The sequence below is a fragment of the Zophobas morio genome, unplaced genomic scaffold, assembly GCF_036711695.1.
Source record: "Zophobas morio isolate AGI-343-1 ecotype UQ-CSIRO unplaced genomic scaffold, CSIRO_AGI_Zmor_V1 ptg000006l, whole genome shotgun sequence".
In the NCBI taxonomy this organism is placed as follows: domain Eukaryota; kingdom Metazoa; phylum Arthropoda; class Insecta; order Coleoptera; family Tenebrionidae; genus Zophobas; species Zophobas morio.
The window spans coordinates 3,729,418-3,749,929 of NW_026972111.1; the positions used below are offsets into that span (position 1 = coordinate 3,729,418).

The 20,512-nt window shown below is 32.9% G+C and overlaps 1 protein-coding gene across 3 annotated transcripts in view; it reads left to right on the forward strand.

Annotated features, from left to right (window-relative positions):
- The window catches only part of LOC135123351 (long-chain-fatty-acid--CoA ligase 6), a 79,640-nt gene that overhangs the window by 37,428 nt on the left and 21,700 nt on the right, over positions 1-20,512 (forward strand). For 2 of the 3 annotated variants that reach the window (XM_064047913.1, XM_064047914.1), the window contains exon 2: positions 14,733-14,887. In XM_064047913.1, the coding sequence (XP_063903983.1) occupies positions 14,733-14,887 (155 nt within the window). Of the gene's footprint in view, positions 1-385; positions 801-14,732; positions 14,888-20,512 lie in introns of those variants that run through there. The other variant, XM_064047912.1, reaches the window with a different exon arrangement.

Here is a 20,512-nt window from a genome sequence, read left to right on the forward strand (position 1 = left end):
GTCATGTATATTTCATGAAAATTAATATTTAATATACCACTACGGTTCTCATAACCTTGTCAAATATAAACTTACCCACATATAACACCGAAAAGTATAAGTATTTTAATAACGATTTCCTCGTTCTATAATACGTGGTTCTAAATTTTTAGACCACCACGGTACGACCTAAATAAAAGTTCTTGCGATTAGGGGTAAAAAAGCGAAATAAATCCATGCGAATATCCGTTCGCTGTACCATAAATGGCAAGTTCCATTTTCCGTAAAATTTCGCAACCGCCTCCCCCCCAGCGCCGCCACTGCCCGTCCTCCGATCCGCCGAATGCGGTACCGTAATTCTCGCGGTGGTACGACACGGGTGTTTTTGCTTTGTCTGTAGTAGCGCTCCGCGCTGACAAACCAACAACCGATAGTCCATTGTTTTTGTTTACACCTCTCCAAAGATTGGCAGTACCGATTAATCTCAGGTTATTGGCCTTGTCCGAATTATCCATCCCAGATAAGTGCGTTTATCAGGCGATCGCGGCGGCGGCACTCTCGGTCCTCCGGTGAAATGGTCCATCGGCCTTCCGCTCTTCACACTTCTCTAGTTCTTCGCTTCTTCCGAGCCAAAAAGTCCCCTCTCTCGTGATCTCGTTCACCGTTACCATATTCGACTCCTTCAGACCGAACTATGAGGTGCTGTTGTGCGTGAGGGATGGACGCGATCATATTCCGAACCAAGACCTTCATCAAGGAGCACCAGAAGGTGAAGAAGAAGAAGCGGGATGAGGAGAAGAGCAGCCACAGGTGGAGGAACAGTGAGTGCTATTTAGGCTTAATGGGTCAGCGGGTTCGGTGCTTGACCTCGGTGGCTTTTCTAAAATCGCATCTTTCACTCGTAGTACTCCTCGCCTACTTTCTACGGATTTTTTCCGGAGCCGGCCTGGAACCTGATATCTAGCGGGATTTATGGCGATCGGGGTTACTTCCGTGTAGTACTACACGGTACTGCTTTGCATATGTTTATCGGGTCGAAAGTCGGGCGGAAAATCGCGGTACTTCAAAGAGCCGCAACCGGCCCGAAAAACGCTCACCTAATTCAATTACGTACCTCGACGGTTCACTGCTTTCGGTGGTTTCGTGCCGGCAATCGCTAATTTATTGCCGTTTTCGGTGTTGCAACCAAAAATCGGTTGCAGCAACCGGACTTTTTCGGTCGACAATAAACGGTCGGTTTATTCGTCACGATAAAGGAAACCTACAACTACTAGTATCAGTGTGGGAGGATTTATCTGCGTTTTGAATACTTGTTTCACTGTTAATAGCATCACATTCGCGCTGATTTTATCGACTTATTATTAAATTTACGATTCAGATAAAAATAAATAATGGCACGTAATTCGCTTTTCTAATTCGATTGTTGTTTCCTTTGCACATAAAGTTCGCATTTCGTTAACAAAATGTTGACAGAATCGCTTTAAAGTGGAGTTCCTGTTTGAGAAAATTGCGGATTTTCACAGGAAGTCCGAGCGAAACTGCTCATGTGTGTCCGTGTACCTAGGTATGCGTTTCTGGTTTGCGTGCGATTTTTGACTGATTACAGCACTCTCGGTCGGAGAAGTCGGTTTCGAAGTGCACGCCGCTTGAAAACATTTTTTCGCGTTATCGTAATTAAAGGTGTAGCGCATTAATTCCTTTATTAAAATATCACTGCTTATCTCAGGCGGAAATCCATGACTGACAGTTCTATGAATTCGATTGTGCTTTGTTTCATTCACTCACGTTCAATATTATCTTGTTGCATGAGTAACAGATTTTTTGCGGTGGTAGCGTATCTTAAATCATGCACGATTTGCCGTTGACTTTTCCATTCAAAACCGCGAAATGTGAATTTAAAACATTCTTAATTTTTATGTTTATATATTTTTTCTTCCTAGAACGAGAAATAAGAAATATCTTTCTATGTTTGGCTACTTTTATGTGTGCCGAATAAAAAACGTTCCTTCAATGTTGTAAAATAACATGCTACTGCATGTGCGATTTATGAATCCGTGTTGAAATTGTAAAAACCGAATGCTGTGAAATTTTGCAAATATTTTAAGTTTATTTTTGCAAGCATGGCAAATCGTTAATCAAAATTTGTCCGTCATCTTACAATTTTGTGGAATAACTATTCTTCAAATTTATGAGTGCTTGTGAAAAAAAAACTCTGCTGTTAACCGCTGATTTTTGTATTCTGAACATTAGTACGTTCAGATTATAGCTAAGCATCAGTCGGAACTTTTTTAAAGTATAAACATACAGTCGATGTTAGGAATGTATTGAGAAACTGAAAATATCTACATTTTTTCCATTGGTTACGTGCTTTAAATATACATATTTCATACTGTGCACACTCTTGCCGACCAGGGGGTGTTAATACACCACAATTTTGTACTTTATAGAGGTTATCACAAAACGAAAATCGCAAAATTTTTTTCATAATGTGAAAACTTTTCGGCTTCAACTTTTTTTTTAGAATGTGAAACCTTCTCGGGGGTCCCAATTGTCTTCTCTTTAAAAAAGGGGAAACCTTCTCGGAGGTCCCAATTGTATTTTTTCAAAGGGGGTGAAACCTTCTCAAGGGCTCCAACTGTCTTTTTTTGGACAAGATGAAACCTTATCGGGCGCCGCAACTGATTTTTTAGGGAATGTGAAAATCATCTCGGGGCCCTAACTGTCTTTTATTTTAAGAAGATGAAACCTTCTCAGGGATCCCAATTGTCTTTTTTTTAAAGCAGGCGAAACCTTCTCGAGGGCCTGAATTGTTTTTTTTTAAGAATGTGAAACCTTCTCGAGGGGTCCCAATTGTCTTCTCTTTAAAGAAGGGAAAACCTTCTCGGAGGTCCCAATTGTATTTTTTTAAAAGAGGTGAAACCTTCTCAAGGGCCCCAACTGTCTTTTTTTGGGCAAGATGAAATCTTCTCGGGCGCCCCAACTGGTTTTTTAGAGAATGTGAAAACCTTCTCGGGGGCCCTAACTGTCTTTTATTTTAAAAAGATGAAACCTTCTCGGGGGTCCCAATTGTCTTTTTTTAAAGGAGGTGAAACCTTCTCGGGGGTCCAAATTGAATTTTTTTAGAGGAGGTGAAACCTTCTCAAGGGCCCCAACTGTCTTTTTTTTGGACAAGATGAAACCTTCTCGAGCGCCGCAACTGGTTTTTTAGAGAATGTGAAAACCTTCTCGGGGGTCCCAATTGTCTTTTTTTTTAAAGGAGGCGAAACCTTCTCAAGGGCTCCACTTGTCTTTTTTTTTGGACAAGATGAAACCTTCTCGGGCGCCGCAACTGATTTTTTAGAGACTGTGAAAACCTTCTCGGGGGCCCTAACTGTTCTTTATTTTAAGAAGATGAAACTTTCTCAGGGATCCCAATTGTCTTTTTTTTAAAGGAGGTGAAACCTTCTCGGGGGTCCCAATTCTCTTCTCTTTAAAGAAGGGGAAACCTTCTCGGAGGACTCAATTGTATTTTTTCAAAGGGGGTGAAACCTTCTCAAGGGCTCCAACTGTCTTTTTTGGACAAGATGAAACCTTCTCGGGCACCGCAACTAGTTTTTTAGAGAATATGAAAACCTTCTCGGGTATCTTAACTGTCTTTTATTTTAAGAAGATGAAACCTTCTCGGGGGTCCCAATTGTCTTTTTTTAAAGGAGGTGAAACCTTCTCAAGGGCTCCAACTATCTTTTTTTGGACAAGATGAAACCTTCTCTGCACCGCAACTGATTTTTTAGAGAATGTGAAAACCTTCTCGGGGGCCCTAACTGTCTTTTATTTTAAGAAAATGAAACCTTCTCAGGGATCCCAATTTTCTTTTTTTTTTTAAGGAGGCGAAACCTTCTCAGAGGTCCCAATTGTCTTCTCTTTAAAGAAGGGGAAATCTTCTCGGAGGTCCCAATTGTATTTTTTTAAAGGAGGGGAAACCTTCTCAAGGGCTCCAACTGTCTTTTTTTGGGCAAGATGAAACCTTTTCGGGCGGCGCAACTAATTTTTTAGAGAATGTGAAAACTTCTCGGGGGCCCTAACTGTCTTTTATTTTAAGAAGATGAAACATTCTCGTAAGCCCGAATTGTTTTTTTTAAGAATGTGAAACCTTCTAGGGGTCCCAATTGTCTTCTCTTTAAAAAAGGGGAAACCTTCTCGGAGGTCTCAATTGTATTTTTTTTAGAAGAGGTGAAACCTTCTCAAGGGTTCCAACTGTCCTTTTTTGGACAAGATGAAACCTTCTTGGGCGCCGCAACTGCTTTTTTAGAGAATGTGAAAACCTTCTCGGGGGCCCTAACTGTCTTTTATTTTAAGAAGATGAAATCTTTTCGGGGGTCCCAACTGTCTTTTTTTAAAAGTGGTGAAACCTTGTGAGGGGTCCCAATTGTATTTTTTTAGAAGAGGTGAAACTTTCTCAAGGGCCGTAACTGTCTTTTTCTGGACAAGATGAAACCTTCTCGGGCGCCGCAACTGGTTTTTTAGAGAATGTGAAAACCTTCTAGGGGGCCCTAACTGTCTTTTATTTTAAGAAGATGAAACCTTCTCGGGGGTCCCAAATGTCTTTTTTTTAAGAAGGTGAAACCTTCTCGGGGTCCCAATTGTATTGTTTTAAAGGAGGTGAAACCTTCTCAAGGGCCCCAACTGTCATTTTTTGGACAAGATGAAACCTTCTCAGGGGTCCCAATTGTATTTTTATAGAGGTGAAACCTTCTCAAGGGCCCCAACTGTCTTTTTTTGGACGAGATGTGAGCTTCTCGGGCGCCGCAACTGCTTTTTTAGAGAATATGAAAACCTTCCCGGGGGCCCTAACAGTCTTTTATTTTAAGAAGATGAAACCTTCTCGGGGGTCCCAACTGTCTTTTTTTTTAAGAAGGTGAAACCTTCTCGGGGTCCCAATTGTATTTTTTTTAAGGAGGTGAAACCTTCTCAAGGGCCCCAACTGTTATTTTTTGGACAAGATGAAACCTTCTCGGGAGTCCCAATTGTATTTTTTTAAAGGAGGTAAAACCTTCTCAAAGGCTCCAACTGTTTTTTTTTTGGAGAAGATGAAACTTTCTCGGACGCCGCAACTGTTTTTTTAGCGAATGTGAAAACCTTCTCGGGGGCCCCAACTGTCTTTTTTTTATAAAAGTGAAACCTTCTCGGTGCCCCAACTGCCTTTTTTTAAGAAGGTGAAACCTTCTTTCTTTCTCTTACACTGTGACTTCCTGTATTTCTCCATAGAGGTTATCACAAAAAAAAATAAATATCTCAAAATCAAATTTTATCATTTTTCAAAGAAGCAGGACTGTACTTCAGGGGCGAGGGACGTTCTGTGGAAATAACTTTGGACCATTGTTTTTTTATTTTGGATTAACTTGATGTAATTTCAAGACAAAATGGCTCCGTTATGTGAATTTTTTGGTCATTTCTGGTCTGAAAATTAGAAAAAGCAACCAAAGAACTTTGACAGTTTTAACTTGGATGAAAAAACTGTCTATGTTTTGAATTTCTACGAACCGTTAGACAAAAAAAAAACAACAAATGAAACTGCATCGAGAATCCTCATAAAATATGTAATTTCACAAAAAAGTTGTAAAAATAATAAACTTTATAGTGCAATAAACCTGGGAGATAATGAAGACGAACATGGTTCACTGGCGGCAAAAAACACCGTTGTAGGGACAATAAACATAATTAAACTTTAGAATGCCTTACTTTTCTTCTAAGCAGAACTCATATAAATTTTATTCGTGGTTTTTACTATGATAAAAAATATCACGTTTGGAGAAAAACATTATTCCGATCTGTCGAATTTTCACATTATTTCAAACACGCTAAACGTAATCCTTCACATTTCATTAAAAATCCTGCTTTAGTCTGAGTCACAATTTAATTTCGCTAAATTCTATTTTAAAGACAAGAGAACTAGTAATTATTTTTAAAACAAAAGTAGAAAAGAATGTCAGCTCGTAAATTTACACGAGTGTCTTAAAAGAGTGTCCACAACTCACCTTCGGTCTTAAATGAACCAAACCAAAACTGTCATGCGAAGACCCTACAAATCATGTGCTGTACAGTTCACGTGTGATCAAATAAATTCACTCTGAAAATTTTTGGGAGAGTATTTTTAGAAAACAACATTGACGTTTGATAAAGCCCATTACATTTCATTAAAACTGGATTGAAGACATTCGTTTACTGTGAAATCGATTAAATAACAAAATATCAGAGGCACACGCTTAAGTAAATATTGCATTAATGCACACATTGTTAGCTAAAGAAAGTTTACACAAAAGACTATGATTTTAAAGCTTGTTATTCATGGAAATACTAACAAAACAGTTAACATAATGTGGAATAACCTACAAAATATTTTTGTTGGCTCCGTCCGCAACAAATAGGCAAAGTTTAAAATATACATATACAGTTTCAAATTGAAGTTGAACCAAAATTTAATTTGCAATATCGAGATGTCGTAAAATTAAAATATGTTTATTTGCCAAGACAATCACAACGAGGTATGTCAGCACAACATAAGTAATTACTGCTTCTAAATATGAGAATAACTGAAGAATTTGAATACACAGTGAGAAATGATAGATCAAAAATCTTTCCTATAGCTCCTAAGAAATCTTGATTTTTTGCTCTCAAAATTTCTTTATTGTCATTTCCCACTACCCTCCTAAAATAATGACAGGTATAAGATTTGTCTACGACCGATTTTTGTTTCTGAACATCATCAGTGGGCGTCACAAGGTAGATCCTAGAACTTAGAATTCTGCTCAAATATAAGTTTTTTAAATGTCTTAGATTTTCTCCAAAATTTTTGTAGTCATCTTGGTTCAACACTATCCAAAATTCCTGAAACATTTTTTTTTTTTTTAAAAAAGTCATAAATAAAGTTCCCTGATTTTCGGTTAAGAATTTTTTCCTTCTCGTTTCCAAGTGGATTTCTTCTCAAACACGACTTTTTTAAATATCATAGATTTTTTTAATCATCATAGTTTTCATTTTTGATAGCGCTACATTGTCAAAATTTCCTAAAATAAACTTTTTTCCGAAAGAAAACACTAACTTTAACTTCCGGATACTTCGCACGTCTTAAGAAATGGATAGAATTCCCAATAATTCGATCATCTTCTTTTAAGAAATTGTTTCATTTTTCGTCTCTACATAGACTTCTTCTAAAACTCAGAATTCTTCCCAATCAGCAATTTCCTAAAATTCTCCAGAATTTCTTGAAAAGTTTGTAGAATTTCCAAAATTTCCTAAGGAGGACTTCTTTCCAAAACAAATCTTGAATAAACTTCCAGATTTTTGGCTTATATTATCTCTAGCAAATTTTTTCTTTTTCGTTTCCAAATAGATTTCTAGTGTAACTTTCTTATCAAATACTGATTTTGTAAATGATCTAGAATTTTGTCAAAAATCTTTATGGTCATCTTTTTCATAGTGGATCTTCTTATAGGCTATTAAAATTTCCCAAATTATGAAACGTCTTTTCAAAAAAAGACTACCCATTACTTCGATGATCTTCTTTCAAGAAATCGCTTACTTTTTGGTTTCCAAATAGATTTCTTGTTAAAATAAGAATTATTCCTAGATATGATTTTGATTATTTTGATTAAATGCTCTAAAACTTCTAGGAAAATCTTTACAGTCTTATTTATCCAGTAATTACACTACACTATCAAAATTTCCTAGAGCGGACTTCTTTTCGTAAGAAATTTTGGATGGACCTTCAGATATTTCGCCAATATTCTCATTAGACTTTTCTTTATTATTTCTTTCGAAATATATTTCTAGTAGAACTTGGAATTCTTTTCAAATGTTGATTTTGTAAATGCTCTAGAATTTTTTTGAAAATGATTGTGTGATCATCTATTTTGTTTGTGAGTATTTTCTAAATTATCAAGATTTTCTAAAGTAAACGTCTTAAAAAATGGATGGAATTCCCAGTCATTCGATAATCTTCTTTCAAGAAATTGTTTCTTTTTGCCTCTCTACATTAGACTTCTTCTAAAACTCTTTTCAATTACCAATTTCTTAAAATGCTCCAGAATTTCTTGAATAGTTTTTAGATTTTTCAAAATTTCTAAAGGTAAACTTCGTTTCAAAACAAATCTTGGATAAACTTTTCGATTTTTGCCTTATATTATCTCTAACAATTTTTTTTCTTTTTCGTTTACAAAAAGATTTCTAGTGTAACTTAGAATTCTTATCAAATACTGAGTTTATAATAAATGGTCTAGAATTTTTGCGAACATTTTTATAGTCAACTTTTTTTGAAACTGGATCTCCTCTAAACTATTAAAATTTCCCAAATGAAACATCTTTCCAAAAAAAAATTGTCCATTACTTCGGTGATCTTCTTCCAAGAAATTGATTACCTTATAGTTGTCAAATAGATTTATTTTTAAACTAAGAATTAATTCTTCCCAAATATCAGTTTGATTAAATACTCTAGAATTTCTAGGAAAATCTTTAGAGTCATATTTGTCTAATAATAATTACTCCACACTATCAAAATTTGCTAGAGCGGATTTCTTCTCACTAGAATTTCCTTTATTTTTCCTTTCCAAATAGATTTCTAGTAAAACTTAAATTCTTCTCAAATATTGATTTTCTAAATGCTCTAGAATTTTTATTTTAAATCATTGTGATTATCTTTTTTGATTATGAATATTTTCTAAATTATCAAAATTTTCGAAAACAAATATCTTAAAAAATGGATAGACTTCCCAATCATTTGATCATCTATCTTCTTTCAAAAACTTGTTTCATTTTTCGTCTCCACATAGACTTCTTCTAAAACTCAAAATCCTTGTAAATCACCACTTTCCTAAAATGCTCCAGAATTTCATGAAAAGATTTTAGAGTCATATTTCTCTAATAGTTTCTCTACAATACCAAAATTACCTAGAGCGGACTTATTTTCAAAACAAATCATGGATAAATTTCCAGATTTTTGGCTCATATTATCTCTAGAAAATTTTTCCTTTTTCGTTTCCAAATAGATTTCTTCGATTCTTATCAAATACTGATTTTGTAAATGGTCTAGAATTTTGCTAAAAATCTTTATGGTCATCTTTTTCATAGTGGATCCTCTATAAACAATCAAAATTTTCCAAATAGAACGTCTTTTCAAAAAAAAAATAGATAGACTTCCCGTTACTTCGATGATCTTCTCTCAAGAAATTGCTTACTTTTTAGTTTCTAAAAAGATTTCTTCTAAAACTCTGAATTCTTCCCAAATACTATTTCGTTTAAATGCTCTAAAATTTCCTGGAAAATCATTTTGATTGTCTTGTAATTAAGTAGAATTCTTCTCGAATATCGATTTTGTAATTGCTCTAGAATTTTTTTGAAAAAAATTGTGGTTATCTTTTTGGATTGTGAGCATTTTCTAAATTATCAAAATTTTCTAAAGTAAACATCTTAAAAAATGGATAGACTTTCCAATAATTCAATGATCTTTCAACAAATTGTTTCGTAAAATTTCTTGGAACGTATTTAGACACATATTTCTCTAATAGTTTCTCTACACTATCAAAATTTCCTAAAGCAGACTTTTTTCAAAACAAATCTTGCATAAACTTCCCGATTTTTGGCTTATATTATCTCTACCAATTTTTCCCTTTTTCGTTTCCACATAGATTTCTAGTGAAAATTAGAATTCTGATGATCAAATATTGATTTTGTAAATGGTCCAGAATTTTTGTCAAAAATCTTCATAATGATCTTTTTGAGACTGCATCTACTTGCAGTAATTGTTCTACACTATCAAAATTTTCTAGAGCGTACTGCTTTTCCAAAGAAATATTGGACAAAGATTCAGATATTTTGCTAATATTCTCATTGGATTTTTTTTTTATTTTTCGTTTACAAATAGATTTCTAGTAGAACTTGGAATTTTTCTCAAATAGTGATTTTGCGAATGCTCTAAATTTTTTTTGAAAAATATTGCAGTCTCTTTTTTCGATAGTGAATAATTTCTAAATTATCAAAACTTCCTAAAGTAAGTCTTAAAAAATGGACAGACTTCCCAATAATTTGACGATCTTCTTTCAAAAAATTGTTTTCTTTTTCGTCTCTACATAAATTTCCTCTAAAACTAAGAATTCTTCTCAAACACCAATTTGCTTAAATGCTCCAGAATTTCTTGAACAATTTTTAGAGTCATATTTCTCTAATAGTTTCTCTACACTATCAAAATTTCCTAGAGCAAACAAATCTTGCATAAACTTCCCGATTTTTAGCTTATATTATCTCTACCAATTTTTCCCTTTTTCGTTTCCACATAGATTTCTAGTGAAAATTAGAATTCTGATGATTAAATAATGATTTTGTAAATGGTCCAGAATTTTTGTCAAAAATCTTCATAATCATCTTTTTAACAGTGGATCTACTCTAAACTATCAAGATTTTACTAATTTTTTAATCTTTTCAAAAAGAAGTAGATAGACTTCCCGTTACTTCGATGATCTTCTCCCAAGAAATCGCTTAGTTTTTCATTTCCAAAAACTTAGATTTCTTCTAAAATTCAGAATTTTTCCCAGATACCATTTTATTTAAACGATCTAGAATTTCTTGGAAAATTATTAAAGTCACATTTGTCCAGTAATTAATTGTTCTACACTATCAAAATTTCCTAGAGCGGATTTCTTTTGGAAAGAAATATTGTATAAAGCTTCAGATATTTGTTTCCTTTTTCGTCTCTATATAGATTTCCTCTAAAACTAAGAATTCTTTTCGAAATTTCTTGAAAAGTCTTTAGAGTCATATTTCTCTAATAGCTTCTCGACACTATCAAAATTTCCTAGAGCGAACTTGTTTTGAAAACAAATTTTGTATCAATTTACCGATTTTTGGCTAATATACAATTCTAGCCCGCCCACCCGCCCTCTGTTTTTTTAAAGGGTATATCATTTGCCAAAATCAGTCTTATCTTTGATCTCGGCAAATAATATACCCTAAAGAAAATAAAGGGCGGGTGGGCGGGCCTTGTAGTTGCTACGATACCAATTTTGGCAAATGACATACCTTCTAAGAAAATAAAGGGCGGGTGGGTGGGGCTACCACTTGTAAAGATAAAACTGACTTTGGCAGATGATATATCCTTTAAGAAAGTAGAGGGCGGGTGGGCGGGGCTTGTATTTGGTAAGATAAGATTGATTAAAATATACACTAAAACTAGTTTCAACTATTTAGCTTTCTATTTATTTTTGGAATAACGATGCGACGTTGCCACGTGATTAAAATGTAAATACTTTGACATCATGCAGACGTTTGAAAGTTATTGTAAGCTTAGTAAATTGTTAATCAAAATATATCTGTTTATTCCCCCAAAAAATTGATGACGTCATCTCAAAATTTTGCTGAATAAGTTCCATCCAAAATGTGCAAAATATGATTTTTCAGAAAATTTTTGGAATACAATTGTGTTATTTTTCAATTTAAATTTTACACTAAATAAATTAAGTCAGTGAAATGGGGAAAGAAGGTGGGCGGGGCTAAATTTAGCTTTTTACTAGTTTTATGAGAAAGCAGTAGCCACGCTTACCCACCCCTTCTTCGTTCCAGTGACTACTCTCAATATTGTTCAGTCCTATCTTAGCAAGTTTTAGCCCCGCCCACCCGCCCTTGTATTTTTTAGAGGATACGTCATCTGCCAAAATCAATCTTATCTTAACAAGTTCTAGCCCGCCCACCCGCCCTCTATTTTTTTAAAGGGTATATGATTTGCCAAAGTCAGTCTTATTTTTGATTTTGGCACATTATATATCCTTAAGAAAATATAGGGCGGGTGGGCGGGGCTTGTGTTTGTTAAGATACGATTAGTTTCAACTATTTAACTTTTTATTTTTGAAATAACGATGCGACGTTGCCACGTTATGTAAATTTTCTTGAAATTTTTAGCATTCCAGGGGTTAAAGTAAGATATTATAATAAAATTTCAACATCTATTTTATAATATTTTATATACCGAGTGCTATGTTATATTTTTTAAATAACAGACCTGTGTTTCCATAAAATATTCAATGAATACAATTTTTGAACCAACAAGTCAAAATTTTTGGGATAAGTGATTCTTCAATATATATATATATGTATCTTCATTAAAAAAAGTCGTACGATTTTTGTAGTGACATACAGAAAATAGGGGGTGGGCGGGGCTAGTACTTCCTAAGATATGACTGATTTTGGCAAATCACATACCTTCCAAGAAAATAGAGGGTGGGTGGGCGGGGCTAGTACTTGATAACATAAGACCGGTTTTGGCAAATGACATACCTGCTAAGAGAAAAATGGCGGGTGGGTGGGGCTACCACTTGTAAAGCTAAAACTGACTTTGGCAAATGATATATCCTTAAAGAAAGTAGAGGGCGGGTGGGCGGGGCTTATATTTGGTAAGATAAGATTGATTAAAATATACACTAAAACTAGTTTCAACTATTTAGCTTTCTATTTATTTTTGGAATAACGATGCGACGTTGCCACGTGAGTAACAAAAAAAAATGAATCAGTCAATTTATTTTATCGAATAAATCAAAAATTGCAAAACTGAGTACTTTGAAATCCTGGAGACGTTTTAAAGTTATTGTAAGCATGGTAAATTACTAATCAAAATATATCTGTTTATTCCCCCCAAAAAATGATGATGTTTTACTTGTGATTTATCATTGCATTCATATCTTTTAGATTTGCTTATACAGGTGGCTCAAAAAAATTAATCTAATAATCTTAGCAAATTTTAGCCCCGCCCACCCAACCGTTTTTTTCTTAGAGATATGACATCTGCCAAAATCAATCTTGACTTAACAAGTTCTATAATCTGTAGCAATTTTTTACTTTTTTGTTTCCAAATAGATTTCTAGTGTAACTTAGAATTCTTTCAAAAATCATTATAGTCATCGTTTTCGATAGTGGACCTAAAACATGCAGAGATATATGCAAGTTTTGCATATTTTTAATAAAATGGTGCATATTTTGACTAAAAATGTGTACAATCCGAACCTTATTGATAAATGCTCTCACCAATTTATGTGAATTCACCGGATACGTATCCTTAGCTTTAGATAATCGCTTTCAAGTTGATGCCATATACACTGATTTATCCAAAGCTTTTGATAGAGTAGATCATTGCATATTGTTAAAAAAACTTGATACATTAGGAATATGTCATCAGCTAGTAATGATTTTTAGAAATCTCCTGTTTGGTAGGGAACAATTTGTTGAAATTCACGGAGTCAAGTCAACATTCTTTCCTGTTAACAGCGGAGTTACTCAAGGCTCAAACCTAGGCCCGCTGTTATTTACTGTTTTCTTCAATGATGTCCTAAATGTTATTAGTTGTAGAGTGTTTATATATGCCGATGATTTAAAAATAGCTAAAGTAATAAAAACGAACAGAGATTGTTTAGTTTTACAAGATAATGTAGATAAATTAGCGCTGTGGTGTGAACAGAATAAGTTAAGCCTTAATAAAAAAAATGTAGAAAAATTACATTCTCCAGGAAAGACACTAATTTTAATTTTTATTACAATATTAATGGAACTTTGCTAGAAAACTGTAATCAAATACGCGATTTAGGCATAATTGTAGACTCTGCACTGTCATTTGTTCCTCATATCATTGATATAACAAATTCAGCTATCAAAACACTTGGCTTCATCTGTAGAAATACTAAAGAATTTAATAATATTTTATATATTAAACAGCTTTATTATAGTCTAGTTAGGTCAAAATTAGAATACTGTTCTATAATTTGGAGACCTCATCACCAAATTTACATTAATATTATAGAAAACGTTAACAGGAAATTTGCTAAGTATCTGTATTTTAAAATGTTCGACTGTTATCCTGTTAGTCATTGTAACCAGAGAGCTCTTCTTAATATAGTGAATGAAAATTTTCTCGAGTATAGACGAAATATTGCTTGTTTTGTATTTTTGCAGAAATTGGTGCGTGGTGATATATTCTGTCCAGCGTTACTAAATAATATTAACTTTTGTGTTCCTCGTTTATTGTGCAGAAATCCATCCACTTTTTACTATCAAATTCCTAATTCTTATCATCACTTTAATAGCCCCTTAATTACATGTTTTAGACTTTATAATAACTGTACTTTAGACGATAGCATTGATATTTTTCACGCTAATTTTAATAAAGCATCTTTCAAAAAAAAGTTATTAGCACGATATGCACAATAATATATGTAGGTACATAATATTTGTTCTAATGTTAGATTTAATTTTTTTTTTTTTAGATTTTTTTTAAATTGTAAGTTTAGTTTAAGTTGAATTTAATGTCTTTTTGTGTATACATGTCCACCATAGACTAACGTCTGTTGGAATGAATAAACGTATTATTATTATTATTATTATTATTATTAAATGCTAGACACTGCCTAATTACAGAAACGACTTTACTATTTACTGTAATTAAAACCTACTATCTTGATACGTATGTATATTGTATTATATATACATTATAATAAGCAAGACTACAAGGTAACACCCATTAAAAAAGCACTCGTTATCTGTCCCCGACATTGTCTATATTACCCACGATTATCGATAGTCTTTAACTATCGCAGTCATCGTTAACCACACGTCACAAGTACTCATACCTTCTCAAACCACCGTCTCCCTATCGATCCTTTAATCAACTCCACCACCCATAAATAATTCCCACACAATTACCATAAACATTTCAGCCCCACGTTCTCATTGCGTTTTCTTTCCAGTGGACGACATGGAGCAGTACCTGCACTACATCGGCGGCGGCGCCGGGGCTCTGGCCCTCACCGGTGTGGCCGCGGCCTCAGCCTTCTACTTGGCCAGCAGACCGTCCTCCCAAAAACCATTGTTTCCTCTAGACGAGCAGTGTCTAGTCGAACCGGTAAGTCTTCCATCAAACTTTCCTAACGGTCCGCCCGGAGCCGATCCGAGCGGTTAATTAAGGGCGAATCACGAGATAACGGACGCCGTGACGTCATTAATAGCAAGATTAGCTGTTTTGGAACGCGCCGATCTCGAAAATAACACCGCATGGCTGTGTTCCAAATCGGCAAATGTCATGTGTTGGTAGAGCGATTTCGCAGCCTCGTGACTGCAAGCAAGGAGTTTTTGCGATGCGAGATCGGGATTTGGGACGGTTTTCGATCGCTGACCTGGATGGGATCGGTATTGATTGGAACGTGGCCAGATTTGGGGTCATGGGAGGCGGCGCTGGGTCGTTGGGAAATTCGAGATTTGGGGCTGCGGTTGGAAGGGTGACGTCACGGGAATGAAGTGACGTCAGGTGGGACCAGGTGGCGATTGGCGGGATGGATGCACCGCAGGTGCTAAATAAGGTACGCGCGGGAAGGTGTGACACAAGTCACGATTATTTTTAAAACATTTACCATTAACGTGTCTTCGCAGAAAAATGAAGAATAGTAAACACATATTGCACTGACCTTGCTATGAGTAAAAATAAAAACGTACATTTGTTATATTTGCTGCGTTGCGAGTTGTTTAAACACCAAAAATAATAAATAAAAATACACCGTCTCGACTCGTCGGCCTTTTTTGGATACATTTAAATAAAGCCATACAGACAAAAATTCAATTTACTTTAGGTTGTCAAAAACACGTGTATGTCATAGATTGTCAAATTTATCATATTAGGTTACGTTGTTTTTGTAAGGTTAGAAAATCTGACAAAAACTGCACACTATTGCCAGTAATTTCACACTTTATATTTTCCATTCCAATAAGTACGACTTAAAGCACTGAAGTGAACAATTATTATTTTAGTGTTTAATAAGCATATAGTCAATTTAATCAAATTTAAAATTCACATTTGAATAAGTAATAATTAATTTTTCAGTTTAATAGCCATAAATACTTCACTCTATTATTTTATTTTATTTATTTAACAATTCATCACTTACTTAATACATATAGTTTTCTTTAGTGTTTCATATGGTAATTTCTTGAAGAAAAATAAGAATTTTGCAATTAAGCTCCGCCCCCCTTCTCACGACGAATAGAAAGAAGCCCAAAATCGAGAAGTTGATTTTACGATTTTTTGAAAAATTTAGAAATTGTGAAATCTGAAAATTGGAAAACTGAAAAATTGAAAGAACGAATAATCGAAAAATTAGAAAATCGATATATCGAAAAATCGAGAAACAGAACAATCAAAACACTGAAAATTCAGGAAATGGAAAGATTAAAAATCGGATAATTGAAAAGTGAAAAAGCCATGAATTGAAAATTTGAATAATTGAAAAAAAGAGAAATCCAAAAATGAAAAATAGAAAAACGGAGGGAAAGAAAGACAAAACTAGAAAAGTCGAAAAATCGAAAAATCCACAGACGAAAAAATCGCAAAAGTTAAAAATTGAAAAATCTAGAAACTGAAAAATGGCAATATTTCAATTTCTCGATTTTTCAAGTTTTAGTCTTTCCGGTTTTTCAATTTCTGGATTCTTCTATTTTTCTATCTCTCGATTTTTCGACTTAAAAAAAACTGAAAAATCTAAAATGCGAAAAATCGAAAAATTCAAAAATCTAAAATCTGAATAAGTGGAAATTTGAGAAATCGAAAAGTCGAGGTCGACAAAGACAAAATCGAAAATTTGAAAAATCGCGAAATCGGAAAGTGGAAAAATCGAAAAATCAAAAAAAGAAAAATCCAAAAAACGATAAATCAAAAATCTAATACATAATCGAAAAGTCGAAAAACTGAAATGTTGAAAGATCGAATGGTCCAAGAATTAAGAAATCAGGAAATTAAATAATAAAAAATTGAATATTGGAGAAATTGAGAGATTTGAAAATTGAAAAATTTGTATAATCGAAAAATTACAAAATTGAAACAGCGAATAGAAGAAGTGAAAAATCGAAAAATTGGGGACGAGAAAGACTAAAATCAAGAAGTTGAAAAATGGAAAAATTGAAAAATCACAAATTTTAATTTTTAGGTTTTTCTATTTTTCAATGTCTCGATTTTTCGACTTTTTGAAAGATTGAGAAATATAAAAATCGAAAAAAATAATCAATAGAAAAATCGAAAAACCGAAAAATTTTGAAATTGTGAAATCGACAAGTCGAAAGTTTGAGAAATTGAGAAATGGAAAAGTCGCATAAATTGGAAAACCGAAAAATCGAAGAAAAATCTAAAATGTGAAAAATCGGAAAATTAAAAAATCTAAAATCTGAATAATGGGAAATTTGAGAAATCGAAAAGTCGAGGTCGAGAAAGACAAAATCGAAAAACCGAAAAAAGAAAATCCAAAAAAGCGATAAACCAAAAATCTAATAATCGAAAAGTCGAAAAACTGAAAAGTTGAAAGATCAAAATGGTCCAAGAATTAAATCGATAAATCGAGGAAATTAAAAGCTGGAAGATAGTAAATTTAGAAAACTGAAACAGCGAATCGAAGAAGTGAAAAATCAAAAAATTGAAAAATCACAAATTTCAATTTCTCGATTTTCAATTTTTAGGTTTTGGTGTTTTTCATTTTCTGGTTTTTTGGATTTTGAAAAATTTTGAAGTTGTGAAATCGACAAGTCGAAAGTTTGAAAAATTGAGAAATCGGAAAGTCGCATAGATTGGAAAACCGAAAAATCGGAAAATTAGAAAACTGAAAAGATTGAAAAATCGAAGAATTGAAAAATTAAGAAACTGATAAATCGAAAAAATCCAGGAACAAAAAAAATTGAAAATTCGAGAAATTAAAAGGTAAAAATTGAAAAATCGAAAATTTGTATAATCGAAAAATTGGGAAATGGAAAAATTAAAAACCCGAAACAACGAATAATTGAAAATTGAAAAGCGATGATTGAAAATAGAAAAGTCGAAAAATCGGAAAATCCAAAAACTGAAAAATCGCAAAAGTTTTAAATTGAAAAACGTAGAAACTGAAAAATCGCAAATTTCAATTTCTCGATTTTCAAGTTTTAGGCTTTCCGGTTTTTCAATTTCTGGATTCTTCTTATCTGTCGATTTTTCGACTTAAAAAAACCTGAAAAATCTAAAATGTGAAAAATCGAAAAATTTAAAAATCTAAAATCTGAATAATTGGAAATTTGAGAAATCGGAAAGTCGAGGTCGAAAAAGACAAAATCGAAAAATTTGAAAAATCGAGTAACTAGAAATCGATAAAAAGAAAAATCCAAAAAACGATAAACCAAAAATCTAATAATAATAATCGAAAAGCTGAAAAGTTGAAAGACCGAATGATCCAAGAATTAAGAAATCGATAAATCTAGGAAATTAAATGTCAAAAAATTAAAAATTCGAAAAATTCAGAGATTTGAAAATTGAAAAATTTGTATAATCCATAATCTGGAAAATGGAAAAATTAAAAAACTGAAACAGCGAATCGAAGAAGTGAAAAATCGAAAAATTGAGAACGAGGAAGACCAAAATCGAGAAGCTGAAAAATTGAAAAATTGAAAAATCACAAATTTCAATTTCTCGATTTTCAACTTTTAGGTTTTGCGGTTTTTTATTCTGTTTTTTTGGATTTTTCAATTTTTCAATGTCTCCATTTTTCGACTTTTTGAAAGATTGAGAAATATAAAAACCGAAAGACTGATCGAAAAACCGAAAAATTTTGAAATTATGAACTCGACAAATCGAAAGTTTGAAAAATTGAGAAATCCGAAAATCGCATAAATTGGAAAATCGAAAAATCGAAAAATAAAAAAAATTCAAAAATCGATAAACCGAAAAATCAGAAAACTGAAAAGTTGAAACAACGAATAATCGAAAAATTAGAAATTCAATATATCGAAAAATCGACAAATAACAATTAAAACACTGAAAATTCGAGAAATCGAAATGTCAAAAAATCGATAATTTGTATAATCGAAAAATTGGGAAATGGAAAAATTAAAAACCCGAGACAACGAATAATTGAAAAGTGAAAACGCCCTGAATTGAAAATTTGAATAATGAAAAATAGAAAAATGGAATGAAAGGCAAAAACAGAAGTCGAAAAATCGGAAAATCCACAGAAGGAAAAATCGCTAAAGTTAAAAATTGAAAAATCTGTAAGCTGATTTTTCAAGTTTTAGGCTTTCCGGTTTTTCAATTTCTGGATTCTTCTATTTTTCGACGTAAAAATCTAAAATGTGAAAAATCAAAAAATTCAAAAATCTAAAATCTAAATAATTAGAAATTTAAAAAATCGAAAAGTCGAGGTCGAGAAAGATAAAATCGAAAATTTGAAAAATCGAGAAATCGGAAAGTGGAAAAATTGGAAAATCGAAAAACCGAAAAAAGAAAAATCCAAAAAAGCGATAAACCAAAAATCTAATAATCGAAAAGTCGAAAAACTGAAAAGCTGAAAGATTAAATGGTCCAAGAATTAAATCGATAAATCGAGGAAATTAAATATCAAAAAATTGAAAATTCGAGAAATTGAGAGATTTGAAAATTGAAAAATTTGTATAATCGAAAAGCTGGAAAATAGCAAATTTAGAAAACTAAAACAGCGAATCGAAGAAGTGAAAAATCGAAAAATTGAAAAATCACAAATTTCAATTTCTCGATTTTTAATTTTTAGGTTTTGCTGGTTTTCATTTTCTGGATTTTTGGATTTTTCGATTTTTCAATGTCTCGATTTTTCGACTTTTTGCAAGATTGAGAAATATAAAAATCGAAAAACTGATCAATAGAAAAATCGAAAAACTGAAAAATTTTCAAAATGTGAAATGGACAAGTCGAAAGTTTGAGAAATTGAGGAATCGCAAAGTCGCATAATTGGAAAACCGAAACATCCGAAAATCAGAAAACTCAAAAAATTTAAAAATCGAATAATTGAAAAATTAAGAAATCGATAAATCGAAAAAAATCCAGGAAAAGAACAATAAAAAAAAATGAAAATCGACAAATTGAAGGTCTAAAAATTGAAAAATCGAAGATTTGTATAATCGAAAAATGGAAAAAATAAAAAACCTGAGACAACGAATAATTGAAAATTGAAAAAGCGATAATTGAAAATTTGAATAATTCAAAACGAAAAAAATCGAAAAATCAGGGGCGAGAAAGACAAAAATAGAAAAGTCGAAAAATCGGAAAATCCAGAAACTGAAAAATTGCAAAAGTTAAAAACTGAAAAATTTCTATCTCTCGATTTTTCGACTTAAAAAAAACTGATCTCATTCGTGTTTATTGAATATTACGAATAATAGAGTTAGAAGGGGTAATTAATGGTAACCTCTAGTACTTGATAATATAAAATTGCTTTTGACAAATAATCTACTCTCTTATAAAACAACGGGCGGGTGGGCGGGGCTAGTACTTGCCAAGATAAGACTAGTTTTGGCAAATAACCCAGTCTCTAAGATGGTAGGAGGGGCTAGTACTTATTAAGATAAGACTGATTTTGTCATATGACATACTCTTTATAAAAATAAAGGGTAGAGGCATTTGGCATAATCAGTCTTATCTTGGCAAGTCCTAGCCCCGCCCACCCACCCATTATTTTCCTAGAGAGTAGGTCATTTGCCAAAATCAGTCTTATCA